This window comes from Garra rufa, chromosome 8 (assembly GCF_049309525.1).
Source record: "Garra rufa chromosome 8, GarRuf1.0, whole genome shotgun sequence".
Taxonomy (NCBI): Eukaryota; Metazoa; Chordata; class Actinopteri; order Cypriniformes; family Cyprinidae; genus Garra; species Garra rufa.
In genome coordinates, this window is record NC_133368.1 from 1777720 (window position 1) to 1797255 (window position 19536).

At 37.6% G+C, this 19536-nt stretch overlaps 1 protein-coding gene across 1 annotated transcript in view; it reads left to right on the top strand.

The window, feature by feature from the left end:
• The first annotated feature begins 1299 nt into the window (after positions 1-1299).
• Positions 1300-19536, top strand: part of LOC141340820 (E3 SUMO-protein ligase RanBP2-like) — a 54439-nt gene continuing 36202 nt past the window's right edge. Inside the window, exons 1-9 of the mRNA XM_073845908.1 lie at positions 1300-1438; positions 9655-9722; positions 9814-9925; positions 12129-12281; positions 12359-12583; positions 17594-17733; positions 18026-18221; positions 18301-18580; positions 18698-18879. Of these exons, the coding sequence (XP_073702009.1) occupies positions 1367-1438; positions 9655-9722; positions 9814-9925; positions 12129-12281; positions 12359-12583; positions 17594-17733; positions 18026-18221; positions 18301-18580; positions 18698-18879 (1428 nt within the window). The 5' untranslated portion in view covers positions 1300-1366. The remainder of the gene's footprint in view (positions 1439-9654; positions 9723-9813; positions 9926-12128; positions 12282-12358; positions 12584-17593; positions 17734-18025; positions 18222-18300; positions 18581-18697; positions 18880-19536) is intronic.

Below are 19536 nucleotides of genomic sequence, written 5' to 3' on the forward strand. Positions count from 1 at the left end.
TGCGACCTATATGCTTATATAGGCTAATGCATTTTAATGAATGAAGCACATTATTTATTTTAGTTCATGTGTTGTATTGTATGTTGTTTAATGAAAATGAAATGTGTTGTTTGGCTTCTGAGTTTCAATAAATAAAATAATAAATAAAAATAATAATGAAAAAAAAAAAAATGAAATGTTATGGCTTGTGACTGCGACTGATGATATAACGCTTTTTAATGAATAAAGGTAAAATATTTTAATGAATGAAAAAAGTATTCTTTCTATGGTTTCCAGATATTAAAAAATAAATAACATTTTAAGTGACTAATTTCAATGCTGAAGCACGCTGTTTTTTATATCCCTGCTGAAAAAAAAACAGCTAATACCAGCCTAGGCTGGTTGGCTGGTCTTAGTTGGTTTAAACTGGAAGTACTGTAGCTGGTTTAAGTTTCCCAGCCTGACCAGCTAAGACCAGCCTGACCAGCCTAGTCAGGCTGGAAAAGTGGCCAAAACCCCTCTAAAACCAGCCTGCCTTCCAGCTATGACTAGCTAAAACCAGCCAACCAGCCTAGGCTGGTTTTAGCTGTTTTTTTCACCAGGGATGAACAAAAATAAAACGTGTCGCTAGCATTTTATGATCGCTTTTTCCAATGGTAAGTACAGAACTATGCATCCTTCCAATCATTTTTTCAATTTAAAGTTTACTTTTGAAAATGCGCCTTTTCATTTATGCAAATTTATTTGAAAATATATATTTTACATGTATTTTTCTCATTCTTTGTGGAAAGCATTGCAGGACTGGTGGAGATAGGTGTGGTTGGTTTCACTCTCACCTCACAAGATGTACGGAATAACCACAGCTCTATACGATTTGATTAATATTATTTATTAGCGAAATACTTAAGTATTAAATTTATACGTAAATGTAGATTTTCAGTTTAATACATTTTCTAAAACTTCTCAGATGCCCTTAGTAAAATGAAAAATTAAAAGGCATTAAAATAAAAAGTAATTTGTATTATGTAACTTGTTGTAATTAGATTTTCTTTGTTATTTTTTATGTTTTATTACGTTTTTTGGAATTTTATAGGTTTTGTTTTAATAGGTTCTATTGTGTTAAACCCTCCATACCAAATATGCTCATTACTGCCATTTTCTTGTATTCAGGTTTTCTGCCTGTTTCGGAAAGGGCTCAGGTGAGATGGAGCAGTGCACCATTGAAAACACCCACAAAGTAAGAAACGCCCAGTTGTAGCCTACTCTGCAGAGAGATGTCACTTTCGATCGTGAGTTATTCCTTGTAAACAGAGAGTGACTGAAGGCGCTGAACCGCGTTTCAATGATAAACTTCTGAAACGACCGCGAAGACTTTGTCACAGGATCCATGAGGCGGACCAAGGCGGACGTGGAGCGTTATATATCTACTGTTCAAAGCGCCTCTCCCTCCCAGAAAGCGGTAAGTAAAGTAGCACAGGTGAATGTCTGGAAACCAGTCATGTCTTTCCGTCACTTCATTCAATTCAGTCATTCACAGCAGCGATCTTATACTGACGACACCGGCTTCAAACTCGCCGCAGTTAGTTTTATTGACACTCATCGTCAAAAATACTGAAATATTGCCGAGAGTTTTAGCTGAATTACTTTCTGAGAAAACATCAAACAAAGTCACACTGTCTGTCTGTAAGTTCAAGCTTGATACTAATGTACAGTCAGACGACCACAGGTCTGTGTGAGAATGATTATTGCACAGTAAATACAAGTAATATAATGATAATGATGAATATCAAATCCTCTCCCAGTGCTTTAGCTTGATGTTGTGCACCTTGAACTTAAATGAATGAGCATGTGGAGATCATCATTTGTGGAGCTCAGGTGCTGTTTTCTGTTCTACAGTAGATTACAAAACTTGAAATGTGAATGACTCATAAAGTTTGATTGCCCTGAGGATTGCTTTGTGGGTGAGGCTCAGTTTCCATCATGCACCACTGTATGAACAATATGACATTTGCATATATTGACAATGACAGTTTTTTGATTGTGTGTGTTTCTGTTAGTGTGTGTTGTAGATGTAAATGATGCACACAGTGACAGTAATGCAGTGGTTTGATGGGTCTCTCTGGCATGTTCTGACACACCTAAACCAGACGGACATCTGTAAATGATTGATTTACAGTTCATGTTATTATCATGCTCTTTATTGTTTGAGCCACAATGCATGATGGTAAATAATTCCCACTCCACAAGACTGTTAAACACAGTAGCTTTATCCAAAGACATCCAAAGGTGCAAAATTACCCAAACGAAAATCTGATATATGGCAATATAAATTTGGGCATATTATATTTGGGAAAATATTTGTTACATTTTAAAATAGACATTTTTGTAATATATGTTTTATTACAAAAATGTCCATTTTCAAATGTAAAAAATATTTTCCCAAATATAATATACACATGACACATATGCATATAGCTTACATGTTCATATTTGGGTAAAGGATTTTTTTTTTTTTTTTTGTATTTATAACAGATGTATGCACATATATTTAATTTTAAACATGAGTTTCAAATATTTAGGAAATAAAAGTCAAAATATAAATTTCAATTTAAATTGCAATATATATTTTTTTAATGAATTGTTCAGTATTACAAAACAGTATTAGTTCAATTCATACAGTGCAGTACAATACAGTTTGAGCAATATGTTAATATTATTAGACAACAATAGTAGCATATTTATTTTCAAGTTATTTCAATTGTATTAAAAGGTTCACCCAGAAATGAAAATTCTGTCATCATTTAGTCACCCTCAAGTTGTTCCAAACCTGTAATGGTTTGTAAATGTAGTTGTTTCACTAAACACAAAGGGCATTTTGAAAAATGTTTGTAATCAATCAGTTGAAGGCCACCACTGATTTCCACAGTATGACAGAAAAAACTATACAAGTAACTTTTACCACAGAACTGGTTACAAATGTGTTCAGCAGAACAATAACATTTTTACAGCTTGGGAACAATTTGAGGGTGAGTTTCATTTCTGGGTAAACTATTGCTTTAAGTTTCTATTTCCTAACAGTAACATAACAACATAAAAACGAATCATAGACATAAAAACACATTCAGAATGCTATTTCAATCGATTTTAAAAGCAACAGTTATGTTTTTGTAATGTACTTGGTATTAAAACACTAACATGAGGCATAGCAGAAATATGACATTATACATGTCCTAGCTCATGCATGATGATGTGCTCCTCCAGCATAACTGCAACATCAGTCTCTTTCACCAGTAAGTCTTGGTTGCAGCAATGAGAAGGCAAGCGTTAATTTCAGTAGCCTCTTCTTTCTAACTGGTAGTCTAAAAAACAACAACATAATGAAATATCTTAGTAATTACACAAGTACTGTTACTATACTACCAAAATAATTCACTACTCTGTGTTGGCAAATACACAACACAAGCAACATTGTAATGTTTACCTAAAATGAAGTAATATTGTTTTTATTGTTTGTTTGTCAGTAGGCTTTACTCCTGTTCCCAAACCAGACCAATGGAAATATGCAGGGAAACACATGCCTAGTTTGTCACATGGCTATAAAGTATAACAGATTAACTAAAAAGGCAAATATTTAACAACAAACAACTCGGATTCAAATGGAAAAGATACCTTTTATTTCGTGTCCTGGTGTCATGATCATGAATATTCTGATTCATCAGACTCCTCCTGAATGAATTAATGATACTAATCACAAACTGATCCATGTCTACAAATATCCAAAATGACCAGTTTTACATATCTGTTTGTTGCAAAAGTATATGAATCTCTTGGGTTAGCAGTTAATTTAAGGGTGAAATTCCATCCATCTGTGCAGATGTGTTTTCATTCAGTGTAATGACTATCACATGTCAGTACGTGACCCGTTTTATTCAAAGAACAGGGATCTATCAAAGTCTGATCATGGTTGTGGAAGTGAATCATGTCACGAACAAAAGAGATTACTGAGGATCTTGGAAAAAGATTTGATGTTGCTTATCAGGCTCGAAAAGGTTGCAAAACCATCTCTAAAGAGTTTGGACTCCACAAATCCACAGTCAGACAGATTGTGTTCAAATGGAGGAAATTCAAGACCACTGTTACCTTCCTAAGAAGTGGTCGACCAACAAAGATCACTCCAAAGCAGATTGTGTAATAGTCTGCGAGGTTGCAAAAGTTCCCAGGGTAACTTCCAAGTAACTTCTTAGCAACTAAAGGCCTTTCTCACATTGGCAGAACACTGAGCAGCCATGGTGTACATGACAAAGTTGCAAAAAGAAAGACACTTTTCTCCAAAAAGAAAATTGCTTGCTAAAGGTCATGTGGACAAGCCAGATGACTATTGGAGAAAGGTTTAATAGATGGATAAAACCAAAATAGAACTTATTGGTTTAAATGAGAAGCTACTATGTTCAGAGAAAAGAACACACTGCATTCCAGTCTAAGAGTCTTATCCCATATGTGAAACATGGTGGTGGTAGTATCATGGCTTGGGCCGTTTTGCCTCATCTTGGCCAGGACCGCATCATTTATTGAACAATGAATTCTGAATTATACCAGCAAATTCTAATGGAAAACATCAGGAAACCTGTTTAAGAACAGAGTCTCGAGAACGTGGGTCATGCTGCAAGACAGCAACCCCAAGCACAAGTCATTCTATCACAGAATGTTTAAAGAAAAACAAAGTTAATGTTTTGTAATGGCAAGAGTCTATGTTCAGACCGACAGGAGTAGTTCACTTTCAAAACAAAAATGTGCAGATAATGTACTCACTCCCTTGTCATCCAAAATGTCCATGTCTTATTTTCTTCAGTCGTAAAGATATGGTGTTTTTGGAGGAAAACATTTCAGGATTTCTCTCCATATAATGGACTACTATGGTCCCCCGAGTGTGAACTTCCAAAATGCATTTTAAATTCAGCTTCAAAGGGCTCTTGTAACAATCAATCCACTGAATTTGCGAGATGTAGTTGAACCCAAGTGCAGTTTATTTACAGTGAATCCATAATCCAAACAAAGACATAATCCGAAACAATGACGTGACTGGACTTGAAACAAACAGGCTTGACTTGACTTGACTTGACTTGATAAACACTCACCAAACAGCAGAATTACAACTTCAGTACACAACAGGAAACCAATGAAACATAAGGCCTATTTATATCAAACAATACAGATCACATGACACAAACCAACCAATGAAAAACAAGGAACAAGACAATAGCAACCAAGGACAACCAATGAATACATGACACATATAACTAAGGAACCAATGACATGAAAACAGTAGGGAAAGGGAAGCAAGACACAGCAGCATGAACCAAATACAAATTAAAAGACATGAAAACATGAACATGAAACAAAACCCAAAACACCCGTTACAGCTCTAAACAATCCCAGCCGAGGAAGAGGGGTCTTATCGAGTGAAATGATCGGTTATTTTCTAAAAACATTTACAATTTATATACTTTTAAATCTCAAACGCTCATCTTGCTGAGCTAGACTAGACACATTTGAGGTTAAAAAGTATATAAATTGTATTTTTTTTTTCTAGAAAATAGCCCATTGTTTTGCTAGGTTAGACCCTTTTTTCCTCGTCTGTGATCGTTTAGAGCCATTTGAAGCTGCATTTTGGAAGTTCAAACTCAGGGGCACCATAGAAGTCCACTATATGGAGAGAAATCCTGAAATGTTTTACTCAAAAAGCTAAATTTCCTTATGACTGAAGAAAGAAAGACATAACATCTTGAACAACAAGGGGGTGAGTACATTATCTGTAAATTTTTGTTCTGAAAGTGAACTACTCCTTTAATCTAATTGAAATGTTGTGGAAGGACCTATGCAAGCAGTTCATATGAGGAAACCCACCAATATCACAGAGTTGAAGTGGCTCTGCACTAAAGAATGAGCTAAAACTTCTGCATGTTATAGTGCAGGACTAATCAGGATTTACAAGAGACTTTACCTTCAGTTACTGCAGCAAAAGTGGGTCACACCAGATACTGAAAGCAAAGATTCATATACTTTTGCAATGCATACTGGATCATTTTTCTCAATAAATAGATGACAAAGAATTTTTTTTTTCTCTCACTTGTTCGATTTGGTTCTCTTTGTCTACTTTCAGGGCTTATTTGAAAATCTAATGATGTTTTGGGTCATATTTATGCAGAAATATAGAACATTTTAAAGGGTTCACAAACTTTTAAGCAGCACTGCATGTCCATATATCATATTTCGGTATGGGATAAATTAGAACATTGCATAAAACATTTGTGAATAAGCACTGTTTCCATCCAACGAGTTTCAGATGCTGTGCAACAAGATTGATCCGCTGGTTAGTCAGGTTATGTCATCTCATCTTGTAAAGTCACCTGGCAATTCCTGCTGAAAAAAACAATAGACAGCATCACATAATTTGTAATGGTTTTACTGATTATAATGGGAATTGTACTGGTTTTAATGGAAACTGCACTGGGCCCTGTGGGTTTCTAATGGTAATTGGTCATCTTCTATTGGTGGCTTGTTAAATCCATGTAATATGTCCCAAAACATACTACAGAAAACAATTTTAAAGGTTTTAATAGCTAAAAGTTGAAGATCTGTAATGATATTTGTAGTGGAAACTAGAATTTCTGTGATGGTTTCTTTTGTTCTTTTTTCAGCAGGGTTGCCATGAAAAAAGAAAGTTTTTACCAAAAATAAATCCCAATTTAAGTTGTGCATTTAGGTCTGTACTTTACTGCATTGATGTGCTTTAATAGAAATTTTAAGAAAATTACTATGTTTATCCACCACATATGAGGGGGCACCTATTGTAAAATTTCATTTTCATTCGATTATATTTTATGTTTTTAAATCAGTGATCAAATGCTGCCCTTTTTTTCACAATTTATGTCATCAGTAAGCATTTTGTAGAAAGATGGACACCTGTCTGAAAAATAAACTCACAGACTCACTTCCAAATGATATTTGGATTTCTAAGGGTTAGATTTATGACGTCAGGACACTTGAGTACTGTTTCATGTCCATAATATTTTAAAGGATAAGTTTATATCATATAGTAATTATTAACTTTTTGTACAAAGCCAACTGATGTCCATTCTAATAATTATGATCAACGACTCATCTTGATTCTTTGCTCTTATTAGTCATAATAATTATTGCTGCCAAAATTAGCACATTGATGCAGGTGATTCATCAAAAACTATTTCCTAGAGACATCAATAGTATCGGTGATACTTTCCTTAATAATAAAAAAAAGTAATATATATATACTCTTTATGTTGTTTCTACAATAATTTGCAGAGTGTAAAATTATTTCAATCTAAAAGTGTATTTAAAAATGTTAATGTTAATAATGATTAAAGGGATATTGCACTCAAAAATGAAAACAAAATATTGCCATTAATTACTCACCCTTATGTTGTTCTAAACCCGTAAGACCTTTGTTCGTCTTTGAAACAGTGAAAAATATTTTAGATTTTTTGAAGAGCTCTCTGACCCTAGCCTGCTTTACCTCGACGCATACACATGCTTTCTTCATATTCAGTGTTTGGAGTGTGGAATGCACTTACTTCAGGACAGGGATGCACCTACACGATCACTTTTTTTCTTGATGATAAACTAATTTAAAATCAGTTTGAAAGCAAATTTTTGTAAACTCATAACAACAAAACGTTGAGCTTTTGAAAAATAATGAAAACAAACTTTCTGCTGTCTTTTCCTATTAACTGGAGCATGTCACAAAAAATAATTAAGTCAGCGTACGGTTTCCTCACGGACATTAGAAATAAATCTAGCCTACACAAAGCTTAAAATGTCTACTTTTAAATGATCAAATTTAAAATGAAAATAAATAAACCATAACTATGTTATCTGTATAAAGGTAGGCATTGTGAATTCCGACAAGGACTTAGAAAACACTATTTTTTTAAATTTTAAATATCTCCTTTTTTTCAAACATAATCTTATTTTTTTTGTGGTTTGTGGCAAAATCCAGATTCAGATCCTCCTGTCAACCCTATTGGCTTAGGGTTTCTCAGGAACTGCACTCCAGTGGTTTGAGTCTTACCTCTCAGACAGTTACTTCAAGGTTTCTCGGAGAGGTGCGGTACCCAATTTGCAACATCTAAAGACTGGAGTACATCAGGGCTCAGTTATTGGACCACTTCTCTTCTATGTCTACATGGCATCACTAGGTTCTGTCACTCAGAAACATGGCTTTTTTATATCACTGCTATGCTGATGAAACTCAACCCCACCTCTCATTCCATCCTGATGATCCAACGATAGCTGCTTGGATGACAGCTTGTCTAACTGTCATTTCTTGCTGGATGAAGGACCATAATCTTCAACTGAACCTTGCCAAGACAGAACTGCTTGTGGTTCCATCAAACTCATCATTTTATCACAGTTTCACCATCCATTTAGGCACATCAACCATAACTCCTTCAAAAACAGCCAAAAACCTTAAAGTTGTAATTTTCTCAGACTACATTGCTAAAACTGCAGATTTGCTTTATTCAACATCAGGAAGATCAGGCCCTTTCATTCGGAATATGCTTCACAACTTTTAGCATAGCTTAGCATAGATTATTGAATCCTATTAGACCAATAGCATCACGTTCAAAAATGACCAACGAGTTTCCATATTTGTCCTGTTTAAAACTTGACTCTTCTGTAGTTATATCGTGTACTAAGACCGGTGGAAATGCAAAGCTGCGAGTTTCTAGGCTGATAAGATTAGGAACTACACTTCCATTCCGGCGTAATAGTCAAGGAAGTTTGCTGCCGTAATAAGGCCGAAGCAGGCGGAGTATTATCAGAAATGAGTTCCCAGCTAGTTTAGCATTTGCACATGTGCTGCGTGGAATTACTGCTCCTGCTTCGGCCTTATTACAGCAGCAAACTTCCTTGACTATTACGTCGGAATGGGAGTGTAGTTCCTAATCTTATCAGCCTAGAAACTCGCAGCTTTGCATTTCCACCGGACTTAGTACACGATATAACTACAGAAGAGTCAAGTTTTAAATACAACAAATATGGAAATTCGTTGGTCATTTTTGAACGCGATGCTATTGGTCTAATAGGATTCAATGATCTATGCTAAGCTATGCTAAAAGTGATATCACCAGATCAGGAGAACAGCTGAATGGATTTCAAAACGGTAAAACTCAACTTATTAATTCGGGGGGAGCTGGAGAATGAGCTTATTTCCAAAAAAAGTGGAGTGTTCCTTTAAAATTTAAGGAATTAATGTTTGCCTACCAAACCACCACTGGCTCTGCACAAAGATCTTCACTCCATCTTCAAGAATTGGCTAAAAACATATCTCTTCCACCTTTATAACAGTATCTTAAATGAAGGACTATTAGTTAACTAGAAAAATCTTTAGTGGGGGCAGCCCTATTAAATACCAACTAGATGCCTCTGTTAAAGTTTTTTTTTAATAGTATTTTATACACGTTTCCACAGTCGGATAAATTACACTTTCAGAACTGTCACGTCCGTTACGCTGATTTTACCTCTGAAACTCAAAAATAAAAACATAGGTTTCCCCTGGTCTGTGCGGTGTGTTACTGTGGTCATTAGGGTTGTCAGTGGTAATGTGTAATTCTGTGATCTGCTGTTTTTCTCCAGAGGCCAGAAAAAGGATTTCTGTTTGCTAAACTATACTATGAGGCTAAGGAGTATGAACTGGCTAAAAGGTAGGCTTGTTTCTGTGATCTTGCTGATTTGTCTGATGTCTGGTTCCTCTCGGATGAGCTGATGTGTTTCTCTCACACACTTCAATGGCAGACATGTTTCTGAGTATCTCACCATCCAGCCGAAGGATCCTAAAGCACACAAGTTCCTCGGGCAGCTGTTTGTGCTTGACAGGGAAACGGACAAAGCTGTGGGATGTTACAAGGTTTGGACTTTCCTCATTTACACTCAAATGTTTTCCTACTCACATGTTCTTGAGTTGAATGTAATCATGCTTAAATAATAGAGCTGTAAATAAATCTCCATATAATAGTGTTGTCAAATATGTGTTTTTGCAGTACATATAGTACATTGCATCCGGGAAGTATTCACAGCACTTCGCTTTTTCCACATTGTGTTATGTTACAGCCTTATTTCAAAATGGATTAAATTCATTATTTTTCTCAAAATTCTACGAACAATACCCCATAATTACAACGTGAAAGAAGTTTGTTTGAAATCTTTGCAAATTCATTACAAATAAAAAATAAAGAAAAAAACACATGTACATAAATATTCACAGCCTTTGCTCAATACTTTGTTGAAGCACCTCAAGTCTTTGAATATGAAGCTACAAGCTTGGCACACCTATTTTTGGGCAGATTCTCCCATTCTTCTTTGTAGCAACTCTCAAGCTCCATCAGGTTGGATGGGGAGCGTCGGTGCACAGCCATTTTCAGATCTCGCCAGAGATGTTCAGTTGGGTTCAAGTCTGGGCTCTGGCTGAGCCACCCAAGGACATTGAGCCACTCAAGGACACGCTCCTTTGTTATCTTGGCTGTGTGCTAAGCATTGTTGTCCTGTTGAAAGATGAACCGTCACCACAGTCTGAGATCCAGAGCTCTATGGAGCAGGTTTTCATCAAGAATGTCTCTGTACATTGCTGCATTCATCTTTTCCTCGATTCTGACTAATCTCCCAATACCTGCTGCTGAAAAACATCTTCACAGCATGAAGCTGCCACCCATGTGCTTCACTGTAGGGATGGTATTGGCCAGATGATGAGCTTCCTCCAGCCATGACTCTTGCCGTTCAGGCCAAAGACTTCAATCTTTGTTTCTTATGGTCTAAGAGACCTTCAGGTGCCTTTTGGTAAACTCCAGGCAGGCTGTCATGTGCCTTTTATTGAGGAGTGGCTTTTATCTGGCCACTGTACCATACAGGTCTGATTGATGGACTGCTGCAGATATGGTTGTACTCTCTCCACAGAGAAATGCTGGAGCTCTTTCAGAGTGACCATCGGGTTCTTGGTCACCTCTCTGACTAAGGCCCTTCTCCCCCAATCGCTCAGTTTGGCCGGGTGTCCCGCTTTGGCAAGAGTTCTCTGGTTCCAAACTTCTTCCATTTGTGAATGATGGAGGCCACTGTGCTCATTAGGACCTCCAGTGCTGCAGAAATTTTCTGTACCCTTCCCCAGATCTGTGCCTTGATACAATATTGTATCAGCGGTCTACAGACAATTCCTCAGACTTCATCACTTGTGTAACGCCAGGCCAGCAGATGGAGGCCTTACCCAGTACAGACTGTTACTGATCCAGCCAAGATGGCCGCCATTCCTGAGTCCCCGGCCAAGATGGTCAAGTCAAGTCAAGCAGCACTTCCTGAGTCAGGTCAAGACACAACTTCACTTCCTGAGTCAAGTCAAGATATCGTGTCACTTTCACATCACTTTTTAAAAAAAAATTTCTAATAGATTTGCAAAGATTTCAAACAAACTTTTTTCATGTTTTCATTATGGGGTATTGTTTATAGAGTTTTCAGGAAAATAATTAATTGAATCAATTTTGAAATAAGACTATAACATAAAATGTGGAAAAAGTGTGAATACATTCCAGTTGCATGCTATGTTAATACATAAAATCTTTGAAGTGGTTTGTGTGCTCATTTTGTGTGGTCTGGATACACTGCAAACAGGTTGTTTTCTCACTCTCTCGATCTGACACAATGTAGCCACAGTTTTTTAATGAAGCCTATAGTCCATTGTAACAAAATGTGTTCATTAACACATGAGCGGTTCATTATCTAATGCATTCAGCATCTCAGAGCAACTCGATTCGCAGTGAATCAGTCAAAGAGAACTGGCAATAAGGGCCTGTTATGTTATGTTATAAATGAAAGTTGGAAGACAGTCTGACTGAAGGCCTGCCGATGCTCTGTGTAGCACCTCTACATCAGACTGGAAGACGCTTCATCTGTCTGGATTTACCTGCATGTACTGCATTTACCTTTCTGGTTTCTATCACTTTCTCTGTTTGCAGCGTTATTGTAGCCTGTTGTCAAATGTGTCATTTACCTTTCAGTGCACTGTTGAAGTCTGAGTAAGACGTGTGCACTTATTGATGTAATGAAGATGTTTGTTTGACTCTTAGCGTTCACTGGATCTGAATCCGGCTCAGCATGATCTGGTCCTGAAGGTGGCTGAGCTGCTGTGCGGTAAACCTGATCATGACAGCCGAGCCGAGTTCTGGGTGGAGAAAGCGGCCAGGCTTCTGCCAGGAAATCCCACTGTCTTCAGTCTGAGGGTGAGTGAACGTGTCACATGAGCTAAGGTGTTGCAGACATCTGCTGTGCTGAGTCTCACGCATCCTCTCTGTCACAGGAAAAGCTTCTTAGCACTCAGAGCGGATCTAACCAGCTGTATGAGCTGCTGCAATCAGAGCTCAAGCTGCGGCCCACAGACACCCACATCAACTGCAAGCTGGTGCAGCGCTACAGAGCCGACAGCCAGCTTGAGGATGCCGTCAAACACTGCCTCGCCGTGGAGAAAGCTGGCATCCTGAGAGATTGTCTGGAGTGGTACGAGCTGTTGGTCAGCACCCTTCAGGTACATCATCACCCTTCCTTACACCAGCTTCCTTTACATCTGCCTTTCATGGGTTTTCATGTCTTTCAGTGTTTCTTACATTGGTTGTTTTTAGCTGATTTATCAGTAAAGGTGCAATAGGTGATTGCCTTCAGAAACATTTTTTGTTATGCTGGACTGGTTGAAAGTCTCTTCACATCCCGAATCCCGAGCAATTACTCCGTTTAGTGGTCTAAATTTATTTATATGTATTGTATTATTTATATATATTTATATTGTCTGTGGAAGACGTAGGACCATAAAATGTTCATCCAATCAAATAGGCAATAGGCTGTTTTTGCCTGTCTGCCAAATATGTATTTGCATACCTCTGCGCATCCTGTTGGCGCAGACATGATCATCAGTGCGTTATATTATGTGCTTTGTACTGTAATGTTTTCTCACCTGTGAATGAGATATGAGGTTGTATTCAATATTTCAGCATTGTGTCAAAGGTTAGTCTATCTGCCTGAGCGCATTAATGTGGTTTGAAGGAAGCATGGCTTTGCAAAGGGATTATGCAGGCAGGGTGGGGATCTTATTTTCAAAGCTAACTTGTTATCACTAGGCTTTCTGAAAATGCCTACCCTACCTTTAACCCTATAAAACTGATGGGAGCAGCCACACTCCTTGTTTGCGTGTCTCTGTTCAAGAGCCATTAGAAACTGAAACCAAATGAGTAGCACAATCTGACCCTTACAATGCTTATAGCCAGTGTGATTAACTCCAAAGTAGTGCTAAGTTATTTGTTGATAAATGAAACTATGTTCTATAATGTGTTAGAAACGTCATTCAGGTCAGATAGTGACACCAAAATATAGATGCAAATACAATATAAACACATATACAACATATAATTTTTATTCAAAGTACATATTAAGTTACTGATTTAAGAAGCACCCCCAGCGATTTGATTCTGGAGCCAGGCCTGCAGGGCAGTATGGGTGGAGTAGATCAGCCAGATATGGCAGTGCTAGACCATTTAGTGCCTATGATGTTAGAAGCAGTATCTTAAAGTGAATACATGATGCCATGGGTAACCAGTGAAGATCATGCAGTAAAGGACTAATGTGAACAGAATGTCTAGTGGAGGTGAGGACTCTTGCTGCTGAATTTTAAACATACTGTAATCTTGCAATACATTTTTGAGCAGACCTGCAATGAAGAATGGCAATAATCCAGATTTGATGTGATTAATGCATGAATTTAAATTTCATGCAATATTCCGAAGGTGGAAGAAGGAGTTTTTTTATCAACAGTGAAAATATCAGAGTCAAACGACTGAGTCAAGTTGAGTCAAATGATTACAAATCAATGTCAAAGGACAGGTCCATCATTTTTACTGAAGTAGCAGAGCCAATTATCAATATTTCAGATTTGCCATTATTTAAATTGAGTAAATTTAAAGGAACTGTATGTAAGAAATTTATTTCAGTTAATCATAAAATGGCCCTGACATGTCACTAGACATTTAGAAATCATGTTCATTTCAAATACTTATATCACTAACAACAGTGGTCCGGCCAGGATATAGTCATTTTAAAGTGAGAGTTGCAGCCCTCAACTGATGTTATTGTTGTCATTTTGTGTTTTGGTCTGAGGCTCCACCCTCCAGCTATCTACCAATCACGAAGTCAGTAGAGTTTCGTCATCCGGGTTGCCAGCTCTGTTACAGCTGCAGCTATACGAACGTGTCGGATAAAACATGTATAACGTTACTGCTCCTTGTAGCAGCCTACGTTCCTGCTGGATCCTGCAGCTTAGCTGTCAACCTCAAGTCAGGGGGGAGGGGAGTTATAAAACCACATTTTATAACTGAACTCAGACGCATACATTTTCAGGACTAACAACCGCATTCTCAGAAAACACGCTGTGTGAATGGAACAGGACTGGACAGCTTCTTGTCTGTCATGTCATACAGTGCGAGAGAGCCTTTCTGCTGAAGAAGCCATTAGGCACCTGCCAAGTTTCTGTAAAAGTAACATGTTTGCGATCAAGTTTGCATTGCAACAATTATTACATTTAACACATATGCTTTATCAGTTTACCACTGATGCCCGGGGACGCTTGCGTAACGTGCTAGAAATGGGGGAACCCGATTTCAGATAAATGAGTACATCCCAACCAAGTTAAAAAACACAGCTATCCTCAGATTTCTATGTGAGCAATAGTTACCTGAATACACAAGACCACTAAAGAGCTTAAACTCGAAAGCCTCTAGAGGAGCTCAAAGAGAAAGCTAACTTTTACATGGTTTTCACACATCTTTTTTCATAAAACATGCAAGAAAATATTCGGTAACACTTTCTATGAAGCCCGTATTTATAATACATTATAAGGGTATTCTTAAGGCATTATAATGAATGCATAATGCATTATAAAAAACCTTATAATATGTTATATCATCTCATGAGTATTCATAAGAACAGTTTTAATGTATTATAATTTGTACTTTTTTGTGGTTATAGCTTTTAAGAGAATGATTACCTCCTCATAGTTATAACATATTATAAGTCTCATATCTTGCCATGTTTCTCATGTCACTTTACTTAAAGCATACAAAGACCACTTATAAGTAATTATAATAATATTTCCGAAAGAACCCTAAGATCAGGTATCAGTTTAGATAAATGTGTAATATGAACAGTTTGATGATTTTGATGGTACCCTTCAGACAGCTTTTGATAAGTAACTCTGCAACTGCATGTCAGCTAGCAGTAATTGTTATTATGCTGAATATATGCTAACACTAAATTTCGATGTTTCCCCAAAAGACAAACTATTATGTTATATTATAAGTAACTTTGCAAGTACATGAACATTCTACCTAGCCCAACCATAACCTAAGCCTACTAATACTCTAAGGAGTGTTAGTTGGCATGTAGTTAGAAAGTTTAAGCTTATAGTCAATAGACTAAGGGGACCATCAAAATAAAACGTAATATAATGTAAAAAATAAATGTAATATGATATAGTCCATTATAAATTAAGAAGATTTAATATGCCGTTCATTGTGTGTTATAAACAATCATAATCTTAAAAGTTATAACTTCAAATACTCAAGTATTATAATGTATTATAATTGTTGTTATGATTATTCATGAGATGGTATGACATATTATAAGGTTTCTTATAATGCATTATGCATTTATTATAATGCCTTAGAAATACCGTTATAATGTGTTATAAATAGGGGCTTCATAGAAAGTGTTACCAAATATTCTTTATTTTCTAAACCTGAATGTACAACTGGAATATTCAAATAAGCCTGAAGGACCTGATCAGCTGGTTCAGGTTTGTTTAATTAGGGTTGAAGCTAGACACTTGCCTTGTCCAAATACCCACACTTGCTGTGTTTGCACTTGACCTACTTATATGACGTATTTCCTGTATTTGGCCTGTAAGTGTTTAAGGGAGGATGAAGACCACAAGTGTGGTTCAAACCTGTTCCTGAACATTTACCATTACCTGATGGGACACACTTATAGTGTGGAAAAAATCCAAGTGTTTTTTTTAGAGCTTTTTTTAATTTATTTTCAGTACTTTGCATTTTAAAATTAACTTCTAAGTGTATGTTCAGTAGTCCCTATTACAGATTACCCAATTTAAATTGTGGTGCTTTTAATTAAGTGATAAAAAGCAGTTGCAAATGTTGTACAATATAAATATCACCACTACTCATCTTTGCACCAATAAAACATGCAACACATTGTGTTTATACAAAATTAAATGTAATATCTAAGTATTATATTGATATTTAAATTACAGTGGAAAGGTTTCCGTTACTTCTCGCAAGATCTTGACACTCCTGTCGCGCGCATGCACGCTCTCTCAAGTGGGCACAATCGCAAGTGTGGGTTTTTGTACAAAGTATCAGTTTGATACCCCCTAGATGTAATTTGAAAGCTTATAATCTGAATTTTATTTTGATTAACTCCTAAGTAGTTCTACCTATGTTATTTGCTGAAAAATGTTTTCATAATTTATGAAATATGTTTTTTGTGCAAAACATAATATTTAACATTTAAAAAAACATAAAGCTCAGATAATCATGTGCCATATGTAATTTAAAAGAAATCACTGAGTAGAATAAAGCAAGCGTAATTGTTTGTGTCTTTGACTAAACTTGAGTGAGGCATTACATCTGTGTGTATGTCACTCAGAAAACACTAATTTAGGTCTATGAAGAAGGGTTACCTTGTTTCCAAATTCTGTAACTTTTGATTACTTCATGATCACTTCACCACATTTTTTTTTATCAAATACACCCTATATATGGGGGAATATCACGGAAAACAGAAGTTTTTGGGATATTAAATTTCAAATGAGAAAGAAATGAAAAATATCCCTTATGCACACAACTTTTTCTTACATTTTATCACCTCTTTCTCATTATGAGAATGCCCAAACACATAAAAAAACTCCCTTAAAATATAGAACAATATATTTATACTTATTTTATTTTGTGTATGTCACTCAGAAAAAAACTATATTTTCAGGGAGGCAAAAATGTCTTCAGGTGTTAAAGGGTTAAAGGGGTAGTTCACCCAAAACTGACAACCCATAAGACTTTTGTTTGTCTTCAAAACATATGATGGTATTCAAATGAAACCTAAAAGAGGTATCTATAACTCCATTCAAAATCCACTCAACTTTGATGCTTGACAAAGTTTGTAAAGACATTGTAACCTATATGAATGCAGGGGTTTAATCTGATCATGTGATATGATCAGCAGATTTAATTTACATCTAAACGTTGATCAACATGGACATGTAGAGATTTACGTTGACACACGAGAGCAAATAATATTATGACAGCATTGTTTTTCAGTACATGCTATTGTAGTGAGAAGGTCGTTTTGCATTTTCCATGCATGTTTTTCATGAAAGGTTTCCGAGGATCATGGGAAGTGATGTTCCTGATGATCTGACTCTCTTCTGATCTGTCTTCTTGTACTGCATGATCCATAGCTTCACTCTGCTGTATTTCAGGAGTATCTCTGCCAGCCGAGCGTGTCAAACCAACAGGCCTCACGCAAGTTTCACAAAGAGCTGCTGCTGGCACAGTGCAGCCATGTGAGACTGACACTGGCACTAAAAGGCTGTAAGGAGAGCACTGCTGCGCTCTTGAGGTACGTCACAAAACACACACACACATGACTGACCGTTATCACAGCACACCACATTTACAGTCACTCTATGTGGAAATGAATCACATGCTGAAATTTCAGCTACTGAATGTTTCAACCAAAGTAGTGTGGAAGGACTGAAGTCATTGACCAAAACACTGATATGAATATGAATATATTCATGAATGAACACTTTTATGATTGAATTTATTATTTTTTGAAACACCTGCACTGATTGGATGTCATGTTAATGTTGGCATCACTCACAGTCTTCCTTGTCTTTGTTGCGATGTAGTTTTGACAATGCGATGCAGGCTCTGAAGAACACGGCCACAAACACAGTGGATGAGCTGGCGGAGGTGTTCACTGAGATGAGGGCGCATCTGTACCTGTACGCCGGGACGCTGCTGCTGAAGAGGGCGCAGGACTGGGCGCAGCAGTGGAGGGCTGTGCTGGATCTGGCCACTCTGTGTTATCTTATATCCTATCAGGTACGCCGTTTCCTCTTCCTCACATACCCATGCCCCTGTGATCCTCCACATTACAGTCTCTCATCCACTTCCCCCTCAGGCTCCAAGACCCAAAGCCAAGAGCCATGAGCCTCTGGAGCTGCTGGCCTGTGATCGTCAGAGTCAGGCAGGTCACATGCTGCTGAATCTGAGCCAGGACGTGGAGCAGCTGCTGAAGGACGTGGTGGAGGCGTTTGGGAACAGGATCGGCCCTGGCCGCCTGTTTGACGAGCTCTTCGGCTCACAGACACAGGAGCAGCTTTCCTTCATCTGCAATGATGACATCCACATGCTCAGCGTACACCCGCCCAAACCCATGGATCTGGCCAAATGGGACAGCGGTGAGTGTCAGTCGGGAGCGTGAGGTTGTGTTGGGTCTGCTGTAGACGCTGATAGTGTGTGTGTGTGTGTGTGTGTGTGTGTGTGTGTGTGTGTGTGTGTGTGTGTGTGTGTTACAGGAGCAGTGCTGCTGCACACAGGTGATCTGCAGCAGTTGGCGTGGCTCGGTCTGCAGTGGGCGCTCATGGGTCAAAGCGCGAGTCTGCAGGACTGGCTCAAGCAGCTCTTCCCTCGCCTCACACTCGAGACCTCCAAACTGGACACCAACGCCCCTGAATCCATCTGCCTGCTGGACCTGGAGGTGTGTTCACTATCTCAGAAAATCTTATTAGGAAATAGGAACTGGGTCTGACACCAGTGTTTCGCTGACATAGGCTGTGCAGAGGTTCATTCATGCCTGATGATTTTGTCAGGCTGCTGCTGTAGGTGATGGAGCCTTTCTAAATACTTTCTTTTAATTAATACAGTAATTTAAAGGGCTAATTCAGCCAAAAATTAACATTTGCTGGTAATTTACTCATCCTCACGCTCATCCTCATTTATTTTTTGTCGTCTTTGCCTTTTATTGATAGAACAGTAGTGAGACAGGGAATGAAGTGGGGGGGGGGGGGGGGTCGGGAAAGGTCCGCAAGCCTGGACTTGAACACCAGACACCCGAAACGAAATGGTGCTGCATGTTGACGTATTGCCCACAAGGCTATCGGCACCAAAGAACAGAAGATTTTTAGCTAAAACCAGGCTTCTTAAAATATATGCAGCTGCCCATTTTTGAGAATAAAAAATCATATCAGATAACACAATATCTGTGGCTCCTGATGATATAATTAGGTCTTATGAAGTGAAACGATCGGTCTGTGCAAGAAACTGAACATTAAACTGAACATTATTACCTGTATCCAGAGCCTTTAGGCAGACGAGGAAATTATTATTTTCCACAAACTGGTTCTTTCTGACAGTT